Consider the following 27,169-nt stretch of genomic DNA (forward strand, 5'->3'; position numbering starts at 1 on the left):
GCACTATCCGCTGAGTTGGAGAAAGAGAGGACTTTCTCCAATTTATTACCCAGCCGTGCTCTTGTAGGCAGACAATGATCATCTATTTCATATTCATATATTTTTTCAAATTTTTTTTTTACCTTTATTACTATTTTTAACACGGATTAGCTACTTTTACACACCTGATACTTTATGACACTTCACGGTCACTCTTTTTTTCGTGTGATGTCCTGGGGAGGTCTTTGGCTGGGTTGTCTTTTGGGGTGCCCTGCGTCCCAGATGTGAACTCCAGAGTGTTAGGGACCTGCTCAATGAGGTGACCTTGACGATGGTGGGCAGGCCCATATGATTGGCCACTGTTATGCTAACTACCTCTGAAATTATATTTGATTATAAAATACATTTAAATGTGAACAGTAATGATTGCATAGTGCATCTGCAACTCCGTTTTCTGTGGACATTGTAACAACTCCTGTGATTGTGCTAATATCAGGAGGTCGTCAAAATATGGCAGTATCCTGAACTCATGTCATCTGAGATGAGCCGCCATCACTGCAATTATTTTGGTAAATACCCGAAGGGTAGCACCTGAAATTTGTAATGTTGCTGATCTACCGCCAATCCTTGGTGGGATTGTGCAATTGGAACATGCAGATATGCATCCTGGATGTCCAGGGAGTCCATGAAATCTTCAGGCTCCATTGCAATAATAATTGACCGTAGGGTTTCCATTCGGAATTTGGGCACATGGATGAATCTGTCGAGAGACTTCAGATTCAAAATAGGGCGGTGACCCATTTGGTTTCCGACACAAAAACAAATTTGAATAATAACCCCTTCCCTGTTGCATCACAGGAAAGGGGATTATGACTCCAGACCTCAGGAGGGCCCAATAGACTCCCGGAAGGCCGAAGACCTGACCGGGTCTAAAGGTAGGGTTGTACCAACAAACCTCTGAGGGGGATGCCTCAGGAGCATGATGGCATAACCCTGAGCAACCACCTTTCGAACCCAGGCATCTGTTGTGGTCTGATGCCAGGCCTGAGAAAACTGTAGGAGTCGGCCTACATACCTGAGACCCCCCAGGGGGAGACCCGCCTTGGACTTACCGCCCAGCTTGGAAGCGGGACGCTTGGCTGACCAGGACTTCTTGGTCTGCCGTCTCCTGTGGGAATTATCCCGTCTAGAGGAAGACTGTCCCTTTGCCCTACCCTGTGGGCAAAAGGACCGAGCTGACTGACTATACTTAAGGGTAGTCGTAGAGGGCAACCCCACAGATTTAGACGTCACCAGAGAAGACACTATGTCATCCAGCTCTGGTCCGAACAGCACTTTACCCACAAAAGGCAATGATTCCAGGGCTTTCTTGAAACCTATATCTGCCTTCCAGGTTTTCAGCCAAAGGGTTTTTTGAGCTGCAACTGAAGCTGCCGATACCCTAGACGCTAAGATACCTGCGTCAATTACTGCTTCCCCCATATACATAGCTGCTTCTTGCATCTGACAGAGGGAAGACAGCTGTTCTCTGGTAGCATTAGGCATGCTATCCTCCAGAGACTTTGTCCATTCGTCTATATCCTTGTATACCCAGGCTACAGCCATAGCTGGCCTGGTTATAGCTCCAGCTAATGAAAACTCGGATTTCAAATAGTTATCAAGTTTTCTATCTGTAGCCTCCTTCAACGAGGATGCTGCAGGAATGGGTAACGTAGAGCTCTTGATCAATCTGGTCACGTGAGCATCTATTGATGGGGGAATTTCACATTTGCTACATTCACCCTGAGCAAATGGATATCGAGAGGTTAAATTCCTTGTAGTATGGAAATGCTTATTTGGAGTAGACCATGCTTCAGACATAAGATCTGTCAGTTATTCAGACTGAGGAAAATAATCTTTAGCCACCTTCTGACGCCTAAAGACCAGAGTCTTAGCTTTCGGCGGCACCTCCTCTTCCTCTATACTGAGGACAGATCTAACTGCTCTCACCAGAGAGGGGATATCCACAGAGGAATAATGGTCTTCTTCCACTGAGTAAGACCCAGAACTCTTTAGTATCAGAGTGTGATGAGGCGGCTGAGCCAGAATCCTGAGGCAATGTCTGATGAGAACCTCTCTTATGCCCCTGCTTCTTTACTGCCACTAGTTTATTTGCCTGCACCACTTGCTGAGGAGCAATAGACGGCAACATACTCTGACTAGAGTGAGCAGAAGAATCAAACCAACAGGGATTCATAGGGGACATGTACATAGGATACAACTGGTGTGGGTATCCCACAGTAGGAGGCAATATCGTGGCAGGAGCACGCAACGCTGCAACCATGTCCACCATATGCGACAAAACCTACAACCAAGACGCCACCCAAGATGGCTCTTGTGTAGGTGCAGGTGTACCAGATAGGAAAGGTGGCTGTTTACAACAGGCACTACACAATCCATCCTACACAAAATCCATCAGACAGGCCTGCCAAACAGGAATTACATGACTTGAGCACCGGCGGCTCGCCCTTCCCACCTATACCCTCAAACATGCCCATTATAAGGTGTACAGTATAAATGCAATGTGACTCACTTGAAAAAAACCCACACACCTTTCAGAGGGATGAGGAGAAACACAATGATAGGTATAACTGACAGTTTGAAAAAACAAAATACAGTATATACACAGCAGCTAGTATGAAAGGCACATACAATGCATAAATACAAACATTTGCTATTGCAAACTGACTCTGAATCAACTGACCAGCCCCGCCGGGGTATTGGAACGATATAGAGCGCTATATACCAGACCCAGAGGAGAGGTATACAGGTAGTTGCGTCTGGGTAGGGGGAGAAGTGGCCCGGGGGAGTAACCATCTCCCCTAAGCTGCGATTTTGATGGCACGAGTATGCTGGCCTCACAGTAGTAGACGCTAACTAGTGCATCTACTACCCAGCGACAGACGATATGGCCCCAGCCACCTTAGTGAGTACACGTTACACAAGGCCTTCACCCACAGCTGCCTCTGGTGCATCTCTTACACCGGAGACCTGGACGGCGTTGCACACGATTCCCCTCACAAGAAATCACTTATCTGCCATCTCCGTGAATTCGATCGCAGTCCGGGCCCCAGCAACGACGCTAGCCAGGCCTCGCTGAGGCTCGCCAAAATCTCCAGGACATATAGCGGTACTGGCGTTTCGGCATCGGCGGAGATAGATGGAGTCGCAGTATCTGCGTCCTATTTGTCACCTAGTACTGCTTGACTCAGAAGTAAAAAAAAACTAAGGTAAATCATAAAAGAAAAAAGCCTGGGACTGCCTAGGCAGTCCTGCTGCTAAACAGGTTCATCTGGATACTTGCTGTGCACCAAACGAAAAACTGAATGCCTGTGGCTGGAGGCAGGGTATATAGAAAGGAGGACCAGTGCATGCTGGGAGCTTCAAACTGTAGCTGTTTGGTGCAATGGCTCTCTCAAACTACATACCTCAAGGTAGATTCTATGGACCCTGAAGAAGAAAACATTATATATTCATCATTTATTTTGTTTTATTTCCTTTTTTATTGCACTCTTTTAGATTTGTAAATGGAATTACTTGTTCAGTGGAACTTCTAAAATTAAATATTAGATAAATTTTAATTTAATTCCACAACTGCTTAAGGTAGTGTTACTGCTAAAACTGGAATACCCTGCCCAATTTTAAAGTGGCAAAATGCACCCTGCCCTTATAGCGGCCCCCGCTAAAGCAGCATGCCCTGTTCAGTCTCCAACCGCGGGCCGCAGTGTCCCACAGGTGGGAAAAGTTGCGGTTTCCGATCGATTCCGGGTGAATAGATCCTAAGTGCTAGGTATGCCCCCACTAGTGACAAATTGAGGACATGTTGCGAGAACATGCCCCCTCCCCCGGTTGCCCTTTTTCGGGAACGCGCGCGCAGAGAAGCCCTGCCCACGGTATGGTGGGTACAAAATAATGTCATCGACCTTTTTGTTTTTTTTCTTTACAATACCATGGGCCTGCCTTTGGACGCAGCAGTGGTGCTAAAATATGCTTATGACGCAGGAGGCATCTAAAGAAAAAAAGAAAAAAAAAGACTTATTCTGTCACTGCACGCAGCATCGGATCACCATCGCAGTCAGTCATCGCCCATCTGAGTAAGTCTAAAACCAGGTACACAGTAGACCAATTGTGTACCTGGTAGACGGCAGATGCGATGGTAAACATATCATGCGGGCCATACACACCACACGATTTGATGAACGAACGCAAGATAAGTCGTTCCTCTGCCGCATCGAAATGTATGGGGCTATCAGTCACATCTTCAGATTGAGCATTTTGTTCAGATCTGAGGATGCGTCAGACGCCGAAGCAGGACCGCGCATAGTGCGCACACACTTGACGATTTGAACGATTTGTTGTTCCGATCCGTTTGAAACGACAAATCGTTTAAAAAATCATCTAGTGTGTACCCAGCTTAAGAATAGGAAATGGAAATCCTCTGCCGGGGCCAGGAAATCTGCGTTGGAAGATGTAGAGATTCTGGCCTTAGCACGCCCACAAAACAGAAACCGAGGAGACACTCCTCCATTTGTGGAATGGTCCCTGTCACAGCCCATAACCCGCCCTTTACTGGCCTCGACATCCAGGGCAATGCAACCGGGGTCGCAGCACATGCGCATTGCGGCTCCAGGGCATGAGCAGTCCACCTACCATCGGACTTGTAAGCAAACCATGGGGCTTGCATGCAAGTCTGAATCAGGTCCCATGTGCAATAAGTATGAAATATGGTAGGGAGCATGATGTTCCTTAGTCATTCCTATTACAGAAGGTACTACTGCAAAGTATCCAGCAAAAAGTGTCCTACAGTATACACTAGGACAGCAATGCATATATACGAGGGCTGATTGAAAAGTAATGAGACTGCCTGTTTTTCTGTTCCATGGGTAGATGTGGCAACGCTATAATAGTTATTGTAAAGCTCATACATCGATGTATCTGAACCAGCGGTTGGACTGCCGTAGTCTTCTTTGTTTCATCACGAGTGAGAGATCAGAATTAGCCGTGCTGCAGTATTTTAGTGGTGGAAGCACTTCAAAGAGGGTAATACGCGAGTGGCTGATAAAGTGCGTTCTGGGAGACCATCCACCGCAGATACAGTGTCAACATTGCCAAAGCTGCGGAGATGTTGTAAAATGACAGAAGGTTAACTTTACGCCAACTTTCGTCTTCACTTGACATCTCATTCAAACGGGTTCAGCATAATGTGACAAAGGACAAGAAGAGAAAGAAATGTCCTCTTTGTTGGTGCACTGAAAATAAGTATAAAATATAACTTTTAATTCATTAAGATAAAAATGTAAATAAACTTCTAACGTGAAATATGAAAAAAATATGAGATATGGTAAGAACTTACCTTTGTTATCTCTATTTCTATGAAGTCCATAGGATTCCACAGGATACCTTGGGGTATAGGTGATGAAGTCAGGCATCGGGCACCATAGAGTTAAGTTTTCAGTCCTCCCAGGATGCACTAGGGTCCCCCTCCTATACCCCGCCCTCGAGCCAAAGCATCTCAGTTAGTTACCAAGCCATAGGCCGGAGGAGGAGAAGGAAGAGAGAGAAAAAAGATCTGGACACACACAAGAATCACATTCTCACCAGAGGGAGAGGGAGATGGAAAAACTGGTGACCAGAGTAAAGCCCATCTGCAGCACAGGTGCGACAGGGCGGGAGTCCTGTGGAACCCTATGGACTTCGTAGAAATAGAGATAACAAGGGTAAGTTCTTACCATATCTCATATTTTCTACTTCAGGGTCCATAGGGTATCCACAGGATACCTTGGGGATGTCCCAAAGCAGTATCCTTTAAGGGTGGGGACGCTCCTGTGCTGAAAGGAGAATCCGCCGCCCGAAGGAAGCATCCTGAGAGGCGAAGGTGTCAAACCTGTAATACCTCACGACGGTATGGACAGAGGACCACGTAGCAGCCTTGCAGATCTGGACTGCAGAGGCACCATGTCGAGCTGCCCACAAAGGACCCACAGACCTAGTGGAATGAGCCTTCACAGAAGGAGGAACCGGCAGGCCTTCAAGAAGATAAGCTTCAGAAATTGCCATACGGATCCAGGCTGCCAAAGTTTGCTTTGAAGCAGGCCAACCCTTTTTACGGAAGCCATAGAGGACAAACAAGGCGTCCGACTTCCTAAACGAAGAAGTGCAGTCAACATAAGTCCTTAAGGCCCGCACCACATCCAAAGTGGCCTCACCCACTGAAAGACCAGGTGAGTTAAAAGCCGGAACAACTATTTCCTCATTAACATGAAACTGGGAAACAACTTTGGGAAAAAATTCAGGACGAGTGCGTAGCACTGCCCTGTTCCCATGAAAAATCAAGAAAGGGGGTCTACAAGAGAGAGCCCCTAAATCAGAAACACGTCTGGCCGAAGCTATGGCCAGAAGGAAAACAGTCTTAGCTGTTAGCCATTTAAGATCCACTGAGCCCAGTGGTTCAAACGGCGGTCCTTGGAGAGCCCTCAGGACCACAGCCAAGTCCCAAGGCGCCACAGGTGGAACAAATGGCGGCTGAATACGCAGAACGCCCTGCATAAAGGTGCGTACATCGGGGATTGTAGCAATCCTACGGTGAAACCAAACAGACAGGGCAGAAACCTGCACCTTCAAAGAAGCAAGGCGAAGCCCATGGTCCAGTCCCGCCTGTAGGAAGGCGAGTACCCGAGACAGACGAAACTCCCGCGGTGCATAACCTCTCGGGCGACACCACTGGAAGAACATATGCCACACGCGATGGTATATTCTCGCGAAAGACGGTTTCCGGGCTCTTAGCATGGTCCGCACTACAGAGCAGGAAAACCCCCCGGACCTTAACATGGCCGTCTCAACAGCCACGCCGTCAAAGACAGCCGAGTCAGGTCCGGGTGAAGACAAGGACCCTGTGACAGAAGGTCCGGTCTTAGCGGCAACCGCAGAGGACTGTCCACGGACAGACCCTGAAGGTCTGAGAACCAGTGCCGTCTGGGCCATGCGGGAGCTATCAACAGGAGTGTCCCTCCTTCCTGTTTGAATTTCCGGATTACCCGTGGAAGAAGGGAAACGGAGGAAAGAGATAAGCAAACAGGAACGTCCACCAGACGGACAGAGCATCAACCAGAGACGCCTCTTCGTCTCTTGTGCGAGACCCGTACACCAACAACTTGTTGTTGTGCCGGGACGCCATGAAGTCGATCTCTGGAAGACCCCACCTGTCCACCAGCAGTTGAAAAATGTTCGGGTGCAGGGACCACTCCCCCGGATGAACGACCTGGCGACTGAGAAAGTCCGCCTCCCAGTTTAGCACTCCCGGGATGAAGACTGCTGATAAGGCCGGAAGATTACGCTCCGCCCATACCAGGATCCGAGACACCTCTACGAGAGCAGCCCGACTTCGGGTTCCTCCTTGCCGGTTTAAGTAGGCCAAGGTGGTAGCATTGTCCGACTGGACCTGCACTGGGCGACCCTGGAGAACCCGATGTGCCTGCTGGAGAGCATTGAAAACCGCTCGGAGTTCCAAGATGTTTATTGGGAGCTCCGCTTCCGCCGGAGTCCAACTGCCCTGGAACAAGTGTGGACCCGAAACTGCTCCCCAGCCCCGAAGACTGGCGTCCGTTGTCAACAGGACCCAATTTGCCACCCAGAACGGACGACCCCTGTTGAGATGGGTCGTCTGCAACCACCAGGCAAGGGACAGGCGAACCTCCGGAGTGAGCACTATCGACTGGGATTTCAGAGACTGAGGCAGTCCATTCCATTTGGACAGGATCAGGTGCTGCAGAGGTCTGGAGTGAAACTGGGCATATTCCACCATGTCGAATACCGACACCATGGAGCCCAGTAACCTCATCGCCGAGTGCAGAGACACCCGGCGGCTCTGCAGACAACTGCGCACCCTCGACTGTAAGGCAGCGATCTTTTCCCCCGTCACAAAGATCCTTTGCTGTCCCGAGTCCAATAAGGCTCCGAGGTGCAGAATCCGCTGAGACGGGATCAGGGTGGACTTCTGCCAGTTTATCAACCAGCCGTGCCGTTGCAGTAGCGTAATGGTCAGGTCCAAGTGGCGGAGAAGGAGCTCCGGAGATCCTGCCACTAAGAGAAGGTCGTCCAAGTACGGCAACATGCGGACCCCTTGCAGCCGCAGGGAAGCCGCCATCACCTTGGTGAAAACACGTGGTGCTGTCGCCAGGCCAAAAGGTAACGCCCGGATCTGAAAGTGGTCGCTGCGGATTGCAAACCTGAGGAACTGCTGATGGCGCAAAAGAATAGGGACATGCAGGTAAGCGTCCTGTATGTCCAATGACACCATGTAGTCCCCAGGTTCCAACGCCAGAATGATGGACCGTAGGGTCTCCATCCGAAACTTCGGCAATGGCAAAGATTTGTTGAGAGCTTTGAGGTTGAGAATCGGACGAAACGACCCATTGGGTTTCTGCACCAAAAAGAGATTGGAATAGAAACCCTGGCCCCTCTGGGAGAATGGAACAGGCACTATAACTCCAGCCTGGAGCATAGTGTGCAAAACCTTCCGCAGCTCCATGGCTTTGTTCCGGTCTGATGGTAGACCCGTGGTGAAGAATCAAGCCGGGGGTCTGTGCCGGAAGGAGAGGGCATACCCGTGTGAGACCACCTCGAGAACCCAAGTGTCTGTCGTGGTGACCGACCAACACCGTGCGAACTGCAGCAGGTGGCCTCCCACTTTGGGATCCCCCAAAGGGAGGCCCGGACCGTCAGGCCGCAAGCTTGTCATCTGGCTTAGGGGCCGGACGTCTGGTACTCCAGGCCTGTTTCCGGGGCTTGGCCGATTTCTTGGGGCCAGCCGGTCGGGGAAAGGACTGTGTCTTAGGCCTACCCTGGGCCCTATAAGACCGAAAGGACGGAGTACCTGAACGAGAAGGAACAGCTAGCCGACGGGAGACATGCCGCTTTAGCTGCCGCCAGCGTGGCTACAATCTTGTCCAGGTCCGGACCGAAGAGAACTTCTCCGTTAAAAGGCAACGCCTCCAAACCCTTTTTGGAATCAGCGTCCGTCTTCCAGGATCGCAACCACAAGGTGCGACGAGCAGCCACAGCTGCCGAAGAAATTCGAGACGCCAGGGTACTAATGTCCAAGGCCGCTTCGTTGATATAAGTGGCCGAATCCCTGAGATTGCCGATCAACTCCGTCTGCTCAGCCGAACGGTCGGAATCGAAGGACGCCTCCAACGCATCAGCCCAGCGCTCCATAGCTCGGGCAACCCAGCAAATGGCCATAGCCGGTCGCGCTGCCCCCCCCCCCGCAAGGGAATAGACGGACTTCAGGCAGATCTCCACCTTGCGGTCCGTAGCATCCTTAAGGGAGGACATGGATGGCATGCGTAATGTGGCACTACGGACAAGGTGTGTCACATGAGAATCCACCTGAGGCGGGGATTCCCACTTGGCAAAATAATTGTCCGCAAATGGATACGCCACTGCTAAACGCCTTTGAGGCTGATATCGTTTGCCTGGCTTTTTCAACGCTTCCTCCAGGTGGTCAACTAATTGCCCCGAAAGAGGAAACACTGTGGTATCTCCTTTAACATCTTTGAAAAAGGCGTACTTGGACTTTGATACCGGAGGCTCCTCATCCTCAATAACTAAAGCAGTACGGACTGCACGAATAAGGCCAGGTATATACACCTTAGACCTAGCGTCCGACTCTTTAGGACGGGGAGGTTCCTGGTCAGAAAGATCCAGAATCTCCCCATCATCGGACATCCCGTCGTCAACCTCATAAGGAGCAGACAGAGACGCCACCGGCCGCATCACAGACTCCCCTTGCAACACTTCTGACAACTGCTGTACAGAGCTTGTTAACGAATTAACCCACGCAGGCTCATGAGAGACCAGAGGAGGGGAAATGGGGAGACTGTGGGGTACCATCAATTGTCTTGGGAAACCCTGCATGGGTGACGACACCACTGACTGCTGGGACAAACCCATCTGAGTGAGGGCAGGCTGCGGAGCTAACTGGCCCACGAGGGTTGTAAGCGCTTTGGCAAAACAAGCCCAGGGCGGCTCCTGTACCGGAGCCGTGACCGTAATCGGTCGCGTCAACGAATAACACCTTCGACATAGTCCCTCCGCACTGCCGTCCCCCTCCGCTATAGGTACCTTGCATGTAGTACATAAAAGCTGGAGAGGAAAATCACTTTCAGACATAATGGTAAGTATGTGACCCCTCTCACTGATACTCGTTAGTATAGTGTGAGACCACCCTGCAAGCACCGCACCGCAAGGGCTTTAGCAGAAAGAACAGGGACAGTTAAATGCTGACAGATAGAAAATGAAAGTACAGGCAGCAGACGCTAGCATAGGTCACATACAATGCAAAGAAATCAATTCCTGCACTATCAGCGCTGATCCTCAACTACACAGACTCAGAGCCTGGTAGGACACAGCGCTGCATACACAGACCTTATCCAACGGAGGAGAGGTATGCAGGGGGACCCAGACCACGATGCCACCATTAATCAGCGTCCAGCAGCGCTCACCATGCTTCTTCCAAAGATGGCCACCGAGGAGCAGAGAGGAGGCCGGCCTGGGGGAGGAGCGCTGACACAGGACAAGTCAGCGTGTGCAGAGAGGGCTGTGTGCAGCGGGGGAGGCGCCGGCTGTGAGACAGGGAAGGCGCGCTCCCCTGGCATGCATTTAACCCCTGGGATGCAGCAGCGCTACCGCTCTGCCGCCCCCCTGCTGTCCCAGGGGGGTAGTGGAAGCGCAGGTTAGAACCTGGCTCCATGCTGCAGCCAGTCCCCAGGGAGCCCCCTGCCTGGGGACTCTGGCCCATGTAACAGCGGGGACCCACCGCGGTACCCTGCTGCTTACCTTGCTGTCCCCCTTGATTCCGGCCATGGTCCAAAACATCTGGGGTCACCGCTAGCTGTGACCCCAGATGCCTACCAGCATCCCCGGATCAGTACCGGCGTTCTGGTACCGGCGGGGGTGTAGGGAAGACAGCATGGACGTCAGGACTGACTGTCCATGCTGTACTTCCAGATGTGCAGCCACAGCTGCTTGAAGAAAACTTCAGGGGCTCTTCTTAGCCCCCACTCCAACAGGTGCATCCGACTCCGGCCGGGCACCAAACTAAACTGAGATGCCTTGGCTCGGGGGCGGGGTATAGGAGGGGGACCCTAGTTTATCCTGGGAGGACTGAAAACTTAACTCTATGGTGCCCGATGCCTGACGTCATCACCTATACCCCAAGGTATCCTGTGGATACCCTATGGACCCTGAAGTAGAAATTAAATATTAAAAGTAATAAAATTATATAAAATAAATGTGTGTGTCATTATTGTCCCAATAGTAATATAGATACAATTATCCTAAGAGCCTCATTGTTATTATGTATCTAAATTGCACTAAGATCCTGATGATAAGATGGATAAATAAATCAGGTAAGGTAGTGTGTCAAAATCGTGACTTGTAACTAATGTGCTACAAAAGAGTATCCACTGTATGACCGTTCTCTAGCAATTAAACATTGTTACAATTTCAGTAACCCTGAATCTAATTATACTACCATATCTTTGGCCAATGGGTCTCACTGTTGTATAGATAATCATGTACTGAAACGACTCTGGTTATTGAGAAATTGCTAACAAAGTCATAAATAGAAGCTGTTAATATTAGCTCAGACTGATATCCCTATAAATTGCTATAGTGAAATAGAACTATAATATAGCGGGGATTCAATCGGCTATATCGCTGCTAGCATGCACATTATATTAGATAAGTCAAGCGCTGTATATTCACCAACAGCACTTGAAGAGCTAATCATTGTATCTGCTCAGTATAGACATTCTGGTTTGATCTCAGTAGCGCAATAGTCACTTGGAGTGATGCTGGCATATAGTACATTTTGATATAAATATCTAATTCTGCTGGCCAGCACACTGTAAAATAAATATATGAAATAAACATAATTGACTAAAGCAGCGCGTTAGGGTGATTAAGGTGAATGTATCTATTAAGTCACCACTGACATATATATTGCGTCTATGCGAATCACGTGCTAGAGACGTGCACAATTTATGTCATATATATATGTATATTGTGCGCTATTTATTCTAAACAGCGCACACCTAGTAAAAAACACTGTTCTAATCTGAGCAACACAAAGGTGTAAATACAGTTGCTATGTGTTTACTGACATACAAACTACAAGTTATGTTGAATAAATGCACATAACTATAAAACGCTGTTTATACTAAGCTAGCTCACACTGCTGACAAAAGCGCTATATTATATAGATAGAGTGCATGACTCTTTAAACAGCATAGATGTTATAACAATTAAATCTTTGCCGATTTGCTCCAACAGTGACATGCACCGTGCATGTCCTATTAGCTATGTATATCTCTGTATATTCAGCGCTGTTTGTTCTGAACAGTGCGCATTTAACAAACACGCTGTGTTCTAGTTTAAACAGCGTGATAGTGCAATTAAGTTTACTGTGTTCGTTAGAACACTAATGACATGCAAAGTGCATTAATGTGAATCATGTGTCACTAGTATACACATATAGATATAAATCTATTAAGCACTGTTAGTTCTAAAACAAAACACTGCTAGTACATGCGCTGTATTATAATGCTTAAATTAAGTACTCAACTCTCTAAAGAGTGTTAGTAATGTACCAGTTAAATTACTGGTGATTTATTCTGAGCAACATCGAAATACAGTAAGATCAATAGTTAGATTACTACTAACATACATGTTATATTGAAGTATATGTATCAAGATTTTTAATGACTGAACAGCGTTGTGGTACAACGAGGATAGGTATAATAATTAAATAAATAATTTGCTCTGGGAGACACACATCAGAGTAGTGAGAACTACTTCTATGCCGATGTACGTTTCACATATACAAGTTTTTTCAAGGCAACCCGAGTTGCCTTGAGAAACACTCGGGTTTATGAAACACTGCACGTCTATGAATCATTGTTGAAACGCTGCAACAAATGTATTGAATGTGAAGGACACTACTTTGAAAAATAAAAATGTTCAGATCCTGTGGAGTCATCGGATTAAGAAAAAATAAAAAAAATCTCAGTACTTTTCAATCAGCCCTCGTGGCTTCACATTTGTAAGGGAAAATATTAGTACATGAACATGTCTTACCAGAAGGTATAAACACAATGTTTATCCCGAAGACTGTATGAGTAAGCCATGTATATAATCCATAGAAGCAAGCCATTTTTAGGGAAGCATCAAATACACCCCTAAAAATCAAGAACAGAACATTTAGATCAATCCAAACCATTCCAATCGCAAAAAAGCAGCATAAAAGAGTTAGACATTTTAAAAATTATATATTTATTATTTTCCAAAATGCACAACATTCACCAGTTCTAATTAGATAGGTGGAGGAAAAAAAAATCCATCATTTATTCTTTTTAACACAGACATGGAGCAATTACAATAATATAATGAATGTTAATGACTCCATAATTGTAGCATTTAAATAAGATTACATTGGGACATGTAGCTTAAGCAAAAGCAATAACACTCAATGACAGGGTTGCAGTGCAAGCAGCCTGGAGAAGCGCATAGTACATACTGTAGCAAATTTGGACAAGGAGGTATCAGTACAGTCCCTAATGTGCTTATACTGCACAAACAGTATGCAATTCATCAGTGCACCTATAGTAATGTCCCTGTAGTAGTGCCCATATAGTAATGTGCCTGTAGTAGTGCCCATATAGTAATGCCCCTGTAGTAGTGCACCTATAGTAATGCCCCTGTAGTAGTGCCCATATAGTAATGTCCCTGTAGTAGTGCCCATATAGTAATGCCCCTGTAGTGCAGCTTACACAAAAAAACCCACAATACTTGCCTTAAACTCCGCTCCTACGTCCGGTCTGCCCGGCTGCTCCTCGGAACTATGGGAGAGACGTCATGACGTCTCCCCCACAGTGCCCGTGAGGAACTCCAGCCTCCAGTTACCCTGGCGCTGTAGAAAATGAGCCATGCGCCTGGGTGTTCGACTTGAAGCCCCCCTGCAGCGCCGGGCTGGAAGACACTGGTGGCGGGTGCAGCAGTGCACGTGCACCTACAGTGTCCCCCCCCCCCCCCCACCCTAGTTGCGGCTCTGTTGTTGAAGTAATCATTTCTAATTAAATTACTGCATAAGCTAAGTAGGCAAAATCTGCAATTGAAACAACAGCTGAAAGGAATAATGTGCAAAGTGATATGTCCTGTCAATATTCAAAACAAGAAAAAAAGCATAAAAACCAAAAAGATACAAGTTACAGGTGGGCCCACGTGCATACACTCATGTGAAAATATCGCACATACTAAATTGCACCAAGACAACATGCAACTTAGTAATGTGCAATATCCCCACCCGAGCAAGCAGAATAGGAGCATCAGGTTACAGGGGCATGGTGGGACATTCGGGAAAAGAACATGCCATAAAGGGAAAGGTGTAATTGTCTATGCAAACATGCACATGCTAAATAGCTACACTTTTGAATTGTAAAAAGTAATGTTTGCAAAGAAATTATTGCTATGAAATGATCAATGTTCATGTACAACAGCAGCAGTGACATTGCTAGGCTTTTACATCTGCAAGCACCCTTCATGTTTACAACTACCATGCAAATGGTAGCACAGCTCTATAGCAGTCACTTTGTACTGTAGGAGTATGTACTGCACAAGCAGAGCTTATGGTCGTTGAGTGAATACTGATGCAATTGAACGATTGTAGCATCATTTGATGAAATGCCATCCTATGTATTACATTAAGAAATAAATCGTGAAATTAATTTAGTTTTAACATAAGCAAGCTCCCCTCTTACAATAACATTTTATGTTATAAAACAGTAACACAAACTAACCTAAATTATAACAATAAAAAGGTATGGACTCAAGTTAGTGCTATTATAGAGTCACTAAAATATATACAATGAAATATTAGAGATTAGGCATAAAATGCTACTAGACATACAGAATATTTACCCATATAGTGGGAAAGCTCCCCTTCCCCCCCAAAAAAAACTATTACCGGAACAGCGAAAAGTAAATGTGTAATGTATAAACACAATGGGCCTAATGTAACAGGGTGAGAGTTTAGAAAAGTGAGAGTTTCTGACACTTTTTAAACTTTGCCAATGTAATAGTGTCCAAAAATAAAGTAACAGTGAACTTGCATTTTTTTTAGACTTAAAAAACTCTCACGATTTAAAATCTCATTCAGATGTTTTCCCATTTTGAAGATAAAACTCAACCAACTGCTAAACTCTCACATTTTCTAAACTCTCAGCCTATTACATTTGGCCCAATATGTTGGACTAGTAAAACACAGTCAATGGGATGAATTCAATTCAGTGCGATGTTGAATAGCCGCGGGAGGGAGCTCACGCAGCTATTCAATACACTGCGCTGTTTGGGCAGCTAAAGGATTTCTTCTCGCACCCCCCTGGGGATGCAAGGAGAAATCCGACAAAAGTGCTGGGCGTGCAGCTGTTTGCCGGCTTAGCACGGAGCTAACAGCCACGTGCCCAGCACTTTAGTTGGAGAATGTCGGTTACCGCGCCTTAACACCCAGGTTAAGTCGCGAGAACCGGCATTCTCAGACTTACCTGCTTCCCGACCAAACAGTGCGTTGAATTGAATAGCTGCGGGAGTTCCCTCCCGCGGCTATTCAACATCGCACTGAATTGAATTCGGCCCAATGAATAGATACAAGTTTAAATGGAAAAGACTGCGTGAGCGTAACTAGTGGTTTAGTTTGTACTGTTGAATAAATGATAACCTCAAAAAGCACATACAGTATAAACACAAACAAGTATTAAAATGAAGCAAGACGCAAACAAGGACATGAATTAAAATATGTTTTTCATGAGGCCCATGTGAAGGGGAATAAACTTATAATTATATCAAGTGCATCTGGAAAATAAAAAACAGACCTTGTGTTTGGTTCCCAAAATAAAGTGTAAATTAAAGTTTAAAAAAAAATTCCTGCAGGTTAATGAGTGAAATTCAAGGAACAATGCAACTAATGCTGGTCAAAAAGTACGCATTTTCAGGCGCAGCTACTTATTTCCCTTTTACATTGCATTGCTGTGTCGCACCCAAGATTTTGTACATGGGTCCATCCCAGGTTTGACGCGACTAAGATCCCTTCCAGATTGGCGGCCAGACTTGGCTTATTGCCGGGTCAATGACGTCACCGCTGTCACATGCCACACCGGCACTTGGAGATAAGATCATCTCCAAGTGCCCGCTTTTCCTAGGCTGTGAATGGGTCGCATTGACCCGGGTTACCCATTCACACTGCACAGTGAGTCGGGTTGAACAAGTGTTCAACCCTGCTCGTTGCCCGGCTTCAAATGCCGGGTAACGCGACACGGGTTATTTCAACTGGGCCCTTTTACATTGAGTTATATCACGGATTGCTGCGTGTTCAGGTGAAATAATGAGAGTTATGAACTTACCTTTGTTAACTCTCTTTCTTCGAAGTCCATAGGACCCACAGGGAGACCTTGGGGTGTAGGTGGTGGATCAGGATCCGAGCACCATGCAGTTAAAGTTTTACAGCTCCCACGATGCACTGGTACACTCTCCCTATACCCCGCCCCCGAGCCAGAGGCAACTCAGTTTGTAACAAGCCAAAGGCCGGAGGAGGAGAAAAAGCGAAAGTGGCAGGTGGGGAGTTTGACTGGGGCGGTACACCTGTCAAACCGTAACGCAGGTGTCCTAAGGCGAGCTCAGGGAGGACAGAAACCTCTCGTGGAGCAGAGAGGTAATAATCACACTCTCTCACAGAGAAGGAGATAGAAATGGTGACCAGAAACAAAACCCATCTGAATCCAGGTGCACCAGGGCGGGTGCCCTGTGGACCCTATGGACTTACCATAACTCATTTTCTTCAAGGTCCATAGGCTCCACAGGGAGACCTTGAGGAGGTCTTAAAGCAGTCCTTTTAAGGGTGAGGATGCTCCTGCGCTGAGAGAAGAATCCGGCGCCCAAAGGAAGCATCCTGAGAGGCAAAGGTATCAAAGCAATAGAACCTTAGAAAGGTCTGGGCAGAATACCACGTGGCCGCCTTACACAGCTGAACAGCTAAGGTGCCACGGCGACCTGCCCATGAGGGACCCACAGATCGAGTGGAATGAGCATTAACAGAAGCCGTAACAGGAAGGCCACCTGCATGTAGGCCTCTGAGATAGTCATACGAAGCCATCTAGCCAATGTTTGTTTATTGACTGGCCATCCTTTCTTGTGAAATCCATAGAGCACAAATAAGGAGTCCGATTATCAGAGGGAACTGGTATGGTCCACATAAATCTTGACGGCAAGGATCACATCCAAAAGAGGCCTCACCTGCTGAGTGGTCCGGTGATTAAAAGACCGGGACTATAATTTCCTCATTAATGTGGAAACTAGCAACAACCTCAGGAAGGAGACCAGGGTGAGTGTGAATCACAGCCCTGTCCTGGTGAAATATCAGAAAAGGGGAGCGACAGGAGAGCACCCCTAACTCAGACACCCTTCTAGCGGAAACAATAGCCAGAAGTAAGAGAGTCTTTGCTGTTAACCACTTGCGTTCCACTGATTCTAGGGGTTCAAATGGAGGACCCCGGATAGCCCGAAGAACCACTGTCAAGTCCCAAGGAGCCACTGGGGGGACAAAGGGAGGTTGAATCCAGAGGACATGCTGGAGGAAGGTGGGCTATCCAGTAACTGAACAATTCTACTTTGGAACCATACTGACAGAGCAGAGACATATGCACTTTCAGTGAGGCCAAGGTCCAATTCAGCCTGAAAGAAGGCCAGGACTCTGGAATCCCGAAACACCTGGGGGTCGTAATTTCTGGGACGACACCACTGGAAATAGGTATGCCACACTCTGTGGTAGATCCTAGCAGAACCTGGCTTACGTGCTCTAAGCATCGTTTGGATGACAGAGCTAGAGAATCCTTTGGACCTTAGGAGGGATGTCTCAAGAGCCACGCCGTCAAAGACAGACGATACAGGTCCGGGTAAAGGCAAGGACCCTGAGACAACAGAGTCGGAAGTTGAGGCAACAGGAATGGAGTGTTGATGGAGAGACTCTGAAGATCTGAGTACCAATGACGTCTGGGTCAAGCTGGAGCCACCAGCAGGACCGTGCCTCCGTCTTGTTTGAACTTCCTTAGAACTCAGGGAAGGGGGACTGGAGGAAACAGGTACGCAAACTGGAAGGTCCACTTCACTGACACCACCAAGGTTGCCTCGGCATCTCTTGTTCTGGACCCATACACCGGTAATTTGTGATTGTGTCGGGAGGCCATGAGGGTCCCCTCTGGGAGGCCCCATTTGTCCATTAGGAGTTGAAACACCTCTTGGTGAAGAGACCATTCCCCTGGATGCACGTCATGACGGCTGAGGAAGTCCGCTTCCCAATTGAGAACTCCCGGGAAACGAGCACTGCCGAAATGGCCGGGAGGTGACACTCTGCCCATGTCAGAATGCGTGACACTCCTGTCATTGTTGCCCGACTTCGAGTGCCTCCTTGATGGTTGATGTAAGCCACCGTGGTGGCGTTGTCGGACTGAACCTGTACGGGTTTTCCGTGAAGTATGTGCTTGGTCAGCTTGAGGGCCCTGTTGATTGGAAGAGTTGTTTCGGCTGCTGTACAACGGCCCTGAAAAGAGTGTGGACCGGTCACGGCGCCCCAGCCCCGGAGACTGGCGTCCGTTGTTAGAAGTACCTAGTCCGGGATCCAAAAGGAGCGACCCTTGGTTAGATGAGAAGTTAGTACCCACCAAGACAGAGACAGACATACCTCCAGAGAGAGCACCATTGTCTGAGCTTTGATCCGGTGGGGTAATTCGTTCCAACTGGAGAGGATCAGCTCCTGCAGAGGCCTGGAATGAAACAGAGCATATGCCATCATGTTGAAGGTGAACACCATGGATCCCAGAACTTGCAGCGCGACTGACACCTGACGACTGCGGAGGCATCTGCGAACTCATAGTTGTAATGTGTAGATGTTTTCTGAAGTCAGAAAGATTCTCTGCTGTTGAGAATCCAGAAGGGCTCCCAGATGTAGTCTGCTGCTGCAAGGTCTCCGTTGGGAAAGTAAAAATAAATAAATCATAAAATAAAAAGCTTAAGGACTGCCTAAGCAGCCCCCTGAGTTAATGGTGACCAGACTCCGGCCGGGCACCAAAGAAAGAGTGGCCTCTGGCTCGGGGGCGGGGTATAGGGAGCGTGTACCAGTGCATCCTGGGAGCTGTAATTAACTGCGAGGTGCCCGGATCCTGATCCACCACCTACACCCCAAGGTATCCCTGTGGAGCCTATGGACCCTAAAGAAGAAAACCCAGATTATTCCTGGCAGTGTGAAAGGGGTATTAAATTTATCTATCAACTATCATGAATACTTGTAGCATTGTAGATGCCTTTGTGTACCACATCATGCAGGCTTGTTCTACAAAAAAGTGGCATGCATGTCCTAAAAAAGTTGATATTTTGCCTCTACTTATTAATCCAAAGAAACTAACAGCACCTAGTCATGATCAAGTTTACATTACATTACCTTATGGCTTCTTCTACTGACTGTCCAATAATGTTAGAAGATGGGCCAGGCTGAGAGAGTGGTGTGAGGCTTATAACCCATTTTACTGGCTTGTAGTACTCATCACTGGAGCTCAGGAGGTAGAACAATGTCGTCAGAAAAATAACCTGTAACACATAAGATTCAATCAGAACTCTAATAACAATGTATATGAAGGGTTTAAATCAAACCAAATTTCAAGAAAACAAGTTACTTGGGTATAAATAATTTCAGATCTCTAGCATTAATTTTGGGGTACTATAAAATACTTCAGAGGATTTCCTAGAATTCTAGACATTTTGTAAATCTAAACTGTAAGCTCCTAGGAGCAGGGTCCTCCTCCCCACTGTCTCACAGCCCTCATCTCTAGCACTTCATTTGACAGCCTTCACCTTCCCAGCTGTATTGTGTATGGAGAATTGTTGTGCTAATTGATACTTGTGCTTTGTCTATGTTTTGGTTACTGTATTGTAATGTTCTGTGTACTGTCCTACTATTGACGAATGCACGGCAGTGCAGACCACTTGTGGCACCGTAAAAATAAAATGTAATAATAATAATATTTTAATCAGAATTTAGTTTCTTAATTATTCTGCATTAGAGCAGAAGTTCTAGCCCACAATGAAAATTCCACTCACCATGTGATCATGGATAATATCTAAACTGAAAGATTTCAATTACTCAAAACTAGACTGCACAAAATTGAATACATACCAAAGATAACACAAAATTTAGAAGCGCCGTGCCACTGTAGACGATGACTGTAAAGAGGGTAGTCACAGTGGTAAAAAGTAAACTTAAATTCCGACTCATCACAATCCATAGAGACTCCAATATCTAACAGAAATAGGGCAAGAAATCATTATCAGCTTGAATATCGGCTCAGTCAAAAGTTATTATACTAGAAAACTGTATATTATGTTTGTGTGTTTTTGTTAATACCACAGAATAAAGCTAAGAAAATATGTTATTAATCTTTAATCACAAACTTGTCAGCATTTATAGATTCTTTTCTCCAACCACATGTAATTGGACAGGGATTCCACACATTTGTTTTAATTTGATCAAAGATATATACTGGAAAGAAAATGATTTGTTGTTAACATGTGACGTTGACATTATTTGAACGCTGACTTTAGTCTGAGTCCATCAAAGTGTAAATTTATTCTTTCACATAATTCCTTCACATTAATGAGTACTTTTTACAGATTCATGGGATAGCAATGGGCACCTGGTTCACCCCAAGTTTTGCCAATCTATATATTGGAAGCCTTTAAGATGAGTATATTTGGAGAAGTCCCTTTGGGGCGCACCTGGTGCTATATGGCCAATTTATAGAGGATTTATTATTTGGGAAGGTGACACTGATTCTATATCTCCATTTATAACTTTTTGAATTCAAATTAATTTAGTATAACATTCACTATCACAGTTCATGCTACATATATTTCCTTTCTGGATATAGCTCTATGAATTATAGATGGTAAAACTACCACTAGTACCTTTAGGAAGGAGGTTGAAGTTAACAATTTTTTTGCTTATTCTAGCTGTCATTATCTTACCTGGCTGCAAAACATCCCAAAATGTCAATATCTGAGACTTGGGGCTGTATTCAATTAGGTGCGAAAAACAGTTTTCTGCGATAAAGTATCGCAAGTGACGTCATTTCGCCATGTGAAGAGTTTCCTCTGTATTCAATTCCGGAGATTTTTCGATGGTGCGGAAACTCAATTCATTGGAACTTGCTAAAAAGTTTTGCCTATAAATAGGTGTCGATAAATAGTGCAGAATTAGGGTTTAGGGGTGTAAACCACGGAAAACCCCCTGCACTCTTGGGACAGTCCCCCAAAGGTAAACTGTCAAAAAAAAGTTTAAAAAATACATCAGATCACCTCAAAAGAGTACTTTCATTTTGGGGGCGAAAAGACCAAATTTGGGGGACAAACTTAAAAACTAGCAAAATAGACGCCAGGGGCCGCCAATCCCCCCCCCCCCCCAAGTATGCCCCAGGTGTTTTTAAATTTGCAGCTGGTAGCGGCAGGTGGATTTTTATAGTTTTTTTTTAAAGTTCACTTCAGCAACTTTAAAGTATGCTAGCACCCATTTTCATGTACCCCAATTTTGCTGGGACAACTTATTTTCACCAAAAAAAACCCCTGCTAAATGCTATTCTTCACCACTTATGCAAAGACTCTAAATAGCAGCTGTTGAGATCATTTACAGACCCCAAATACCTTCAGCAGGCCTATTGGGGGTATGTATAGTGATCCCCAATGTCAGTGCATCTTTTGGGGGTTGTCAGGCTGATTTCCCCAAATCTGACAGTGCTTTACGCATGTTACAGTTTCGCCATGTCCCGTTTTCACTGATTTCTAATTGAATACGGGGATAAGCGGGGACGAGCGCGATACTTTTCCGCACTGAAAACCAGTGATGTAGGCGAAAAGTCCGGAATGCGAAAAGTATGGAACTTTTCACGGCTAATTGAAAGATCAAGGATATTCAGTTAATTTATTAGAAAAAGCCTTTGAGGAAACACTAAAGATTGATAAAGACTCCCTGTTAATAGCTGACAAAGGACATAAATATTAGGATTTTAGCACAATAGATAGACCACCTTTATTTATATCTAAATATAATTCTAGATCACAGGAGGTTAAAGAATTGTAAAGAAGAACTTCTGCATACTTAAGCTAGACAAGACTTTATCTAACTGTTTGGAAGATACACCTAAGATTGTTTAACATTTTTTGGGCTTTTTTAAAAACAATCATTGGCTCCGAGCCACTTTAGGTCTATTACCTACTCTAGTAATATTGGGGATGTTCATAACTGGCTAAAGCAAAAGGTATTAGGATGCTATAAATGTGGCAGTCCAGGTTGCATTACTTGTAATTTTATTTGCAATAAAAGCATCCAATTTAAGCCATCTACCTTCAATATTACCTTTTCAGAGTATGATCAATTGTAAGACGAGTTTTGTTATATCTAATAACATGTGTTTGTGGGAAACAATACGTGAGAAGGACCACTTGTTCCCTCAAAACTAGGTTTTTGGAACACAGAAGGAATGTTCTAAAGGGTGTCAGCTCACATAGTATATCACAAGTTTAAATCAAGCATAAGATGTCAAAGTGCTAAAAACCCAGGGGATAGAACACATCACACCCACTTTTAGAGGAGGTTATAGGTTCAATCTTCTCTGTAAAAGAGAGGCATTTTGGATATTTTCATTAGGAACCTTATTCCCCATGAGTCTAAATGAGTTTCCAAAGATAAATGATATAGGATGATAGTATAATTTACATTTGTATTTTAGTTTTTATTTTTCACTTCCCTGTATGGTATAAGGTCTCTTAAGTCTAATAACTCCTTTAAGAAGATAAAGTGATCTGAAGATTTAAATAGATTTATGAGACATAATGAAAATGTTATGTTTCGTACATAATATACAAATAACCAAAACAATATAAAATTTAGAACTGAACCTGTGACCTTCTGCTTGCCATGTTGTTGACCTAACCTTCTGAGCTATAACATTTACTAATATCTGGGATGTTCATTTTAGTAAATGTATGTGTTTACATATGTAACATCAGAACTATATTTGTGATCCTAAGGCTGAAGGGACTTTGTGTACGCTAAGATCAATAATAATGGTCTCTATTTGGAATCATGTTGTTTAATTAAATTGGGAAATAAATGTATTTGAATATAAAGTAATTCATTTGAACTCCTTATGGGAATTGATCCCACGACCCCCTGCTTACTAATACATAGACATTCAATTTAACAAGTGGCTATATGCTATGATAATAACTGAAGAAAACATTGTTCTGAAGCTGTTTATTTTTATATATATATATATATATATATATATATATATACACATATTTTTTTTTTTTTTAGATTAATTATTGTTTTTATAGAATTTTCAGTATTCAGCTTCTGATGGTCATGAGGAAATACTAAGGGTCGGACTTTTCGCCATCATCGCCGTTTTTTCCTGGGATAAAGTATCAGGCGCATGCTCGCTTATCCCCATATTCAATTATGACTCAGTGAAAACGGGACGCGGCAAAAAAGTAAGTATCGAAAAGTCCTGTCACTTTTGGGAAATCAGCCTGTCAAGAAGATGGTCTGAGATGGGGATCACTATGGGTACCCCACTATTTGGCCTGCTGAAGGAAATTGGTGTTTTTTAACAGCCACAGCAGGTGCATAAATGCGGCTTTGAAGAAGTGGTGAAGAATAGCTAAAAAAATTAATAAATCACCCGAGATGGTCATCTCGACCTCTCGATTCTTAGTAAATTTACCCCAAAATGTCATTCCGTTGTTAACAGAGTCTATATGTATCCATATGTGTTTCACCATATTGTAGCAAACATGGGTAACTGTTATCCTGTTTAGCAGGTAAGTTGAATGTACCTTTGATCGGAGTTGTCCCAGCTGGGTGTTATGGATGGAGGGCAGTGTCCGGATTGCTGCTCCGACAATGTGAACTGGCAGCTTCTTTGGATCCACGTCTCGTTTTGTGTGAGTGAGGCTCTGGCTTCTGAGCACTGTACTCCAGTCAATGACGTGTTTAGGAGTCGGTCAGCAACCGTACCATGTCCCGCTGTGTGGTGAGCTCACTAAAAAGGTGCCGCTTGGGTAAAAAACAGATCTGGAGCAAACTATGTGCATATAGCACTGTGAATCTCCTGAATAGATGGATCAGTAAGGTCACCTCACATTGTCGGAGCGGCAATCCGAACACTGCCCTCAGTCCAATGCACCCAGCTGGGACAACTCCGAACAAAGGTACCTTCAACTTACCTGCTAAACAGGATAACAGTTACCCATGTTTGCAACACACATATGTATACATAGACTCTATTAACAACGGAATGACATTATGTATCTATCTTTATGATCACAAATGGAACTTTTTTCCTAATATTCAGCTATTTACCACATGTCTATTATACTTAGAACCAAAGGAGGGTCTTCAAGGGTTAACTCATATGAATTATACAAGTGACTTGTTTGCATTTCATCTTTATATTTATTGTCTATTTTCATAATCAGTTTTTTATTGTTACATATGTCAGTATTTTAAGGAATGTACTGTGTTAAAATATCATGTTGCCGGGTCAACATGATTATATAATTTTATACATAGTTTAGAGGAACAATTTAGAGCAATTTTGCTATTAATAAATATGCTTTTTATTTTAATCACATTGCGCTACCAATATTTGTTTCCTTAATTTTTGAGGTTAGTCACCGCTTTGGTTGAGCTGCATTTTACGTAGAGATGTGCGGGTTCGGATTTACCCGGTTCTTATCACCATTTTACCGCAAGTTCGGATTAGTTAGGATGTATTTTATTGGCTATCCAAAATACGTGATAGCCGATAGCCAATAAAATGCCGTTTTGAAATCCGAGTAAATCCGAACCCGCTCATCTCTAATTTTACGTACATCTTTATTTCTTGACTTTTCACTACAGCGCCCATTCTTTTTTTTCTAGCCCTTCAAAAAAGCACTTACCTTTTTTGTTTTGGAAAAAATAACTAGTCCCATCAAATTTGGGGTACATGAAAATGGGTGCAAGCATATTTTAAGTCGCTAAAATGATTTTTAAAACTTCTTAAAAAATCCACCTTGCGCAACCAGCCGCATTCTAGAAAACACCTGCCACATACTTGGGGATCCCCCCCGAGTCAATTTCGCTAGTTTTTAAGGTTGCCCCCCAATTTTTTTTTCGCCCCGAAAAATGAAACCACTTTTTTTGGGGTGCTCTATGCTAATTTTTTTACACAGATTACTTCAAGGGGACATTCCAAAGGCTGCAGGCTATTGTTTTTTTAATTATGCACCCAAAAACCCCAATTCTGCACTTTTTTTTTCAACACCTAAGCAGTGGTGAAAACTTATCCCCGTTTGTAACAAAAACTTTTCACACCTGTGAAAAGTCTTTGGAATTGAATATGGGGATAAGTGAAAATGGCAAAAATGATGGACTTTTCGCTCCAAATTGAATATCTCCCTACAAGTCCTTTTTCACCCCCCCCTTGGTTGTTTACCTTTTTTGATACATTACAACCTGTAATTTATTTATTTTTTTTAATCTGAATTTGTGTGATGGATCTGCACAAAATAGTCTAATTTGGTGAAGTGAAATGAGAAAAAAATATATAAAAATGAATCTTTATAAATAAAATTCTGAAAATTGGCATGTTCATATGTAATCACCCCCTTTGCTCTGAAGCCTCTCAAAAGTTCTGGTGCAACCAAATACCTTCAGAAGTCACATAATTAGTGAAATGAAGTTCACCTGTGTGAAATCTAAGTGTCACATGATCTGTTAGTATAAACAAAGCCCCAGAGGCTGCAACACCACTAAGCAAGAGGCATCACACAATGAAGACCAAGGAGCTCTCCAAACAAGTCAGGGACAAAGTGTTGAGAAGTACAATTCTGGGTTGGGCTATAAAAAAAATATCCAAATCTTTGATGATCCCCCAGAGCACCATCAAATCCATCATCATCAAATGCAAAGAACATGGTACCACAACAAATCTGCCAAGTGAGGGTCACCCACCAAAACTCACAGACCAGGCAAGGAGGGCATTAATCAGAGAGGCAGCACTGAGACCAAAGGTAACCCTGAAGGAGCTGCAGAGTTCCACAGCAGAGACTGGTGTATCTGTGCATGTGACCACAATAAGTCATAAACTCCATAGAGCTGGGCTTTATGGAAGAGTGGCCAAAAAAGCCATTACTTAATGATAAAAATATGAAGACACGATTTCAGTTTGCCAAAAGGCATGTGGGCGACTTCCCAAATGTATGGAGGAAGGTGCTCTGGTCAGATGAGACTAAAATGTTACTTTTCGGCCACCAAGGAAAACGCTATGTCTGGCGCAAACCCAACACATTCCATCACCCCAAGAACACCATCCCCACAGTGAAACATGGTGGTGGCAGCATCATGCTGTGGTGATGTTTTTCAGCAGCAGGGACTGGGAAACTGATTCGAGTCGAGGGAAAGATGGATGGTGCTAAGTACAGGGATATTCTTGAGCAAAACCTGTTTCAGTCTGCCTGCAATTTGAGACTGGGATGGAGGTTCACCTTCCAGCAGGACAATGACCCGAAGCATACTGCTACAGCAACACTCGAGTGGTTTAAGGGAAAACATTTAAATGTGTTGGAATGGCCTAGTCAAAGCCCAGATCTCAATCCAATTGAGAATCTGTGGTCAGACTTGAAGATTGCTGTTCACAAGCGGAAACCATCCAACATGAAGGAGCTGGAGCAGTTTTGCCTTGAGGAATGGGTAAAAAGCCCAGGGGCAAGATGTGGCAAGCTCATAGAGACTATTGGTGCATACACACGATCAGATTTTTTCTTCAGATATGGACGATAACGATTTAAAAATCGTTCAGTCGTTCATATCTGATGGAAAATTGTTCATATCTGACATGCCTGAACGATGGACGATCAACGATGCGCGTTCCCGTTTGTCAGATAACGATATCTGACATCTGATGGGTTTGCAGTCAGACTTGGACGATTCCATTCATTTTAATGCAGTCAA

At 44.8% G+C, this 27,169-nt stretch overlaps 1 protein-coding gene across 7 annotated transcripts in view; it reads right to left on the bottom strand.

Annotated features, from left to right (window-relative positions):
* The window catches only part of TMEM245 (transmembrane protein 245), a 267,111-nt gene that overhangs the window by 44,755 nt on the left and 195,187 nt on the right, over positions 1–27,169 (bottom strand). For 5 of the 7 annotated variants that reach the window (XM_088445733.1, XM_088445734.1, XM_088445736.1 and 2 more), the window contains 3 exons: positions 20,294–20,416; positions 19,562–19,707; positions 13,156–13,256 (listed from right to left, as the gene is read on the bottom strand). In XM_088445733.1, the coding sequence (XP_088301859.1) occupies positions 13,156–13,256; positions 19,562–19,707; positions 20,294–20,416 (370 nt within the window). The remainder of the gene's footprint in view (positions 1–13,155; positions 13,257–19,561; positions 19,708–20,293; positions 20,417–27,169) is intronic. The other 2 variants (XM_088445738.1, XM_088445737.1) reach the window with 1 other exon arrangement.

The sequence above is a fragment of the Taudactylus pleione genome, unplaced genomic scaffold (assembly GCF_031769625.1).
Source record: "Taudactylus pleione unplaced genomic scaffold, aTauple2 ptg000386l, whole genome shotgun sequence".
NCBI lineage: Eukaryota > Metazoa > Chordata > Amphibia > Anura > Myobatrachidae > Taudactylus > Taudactylus pleione.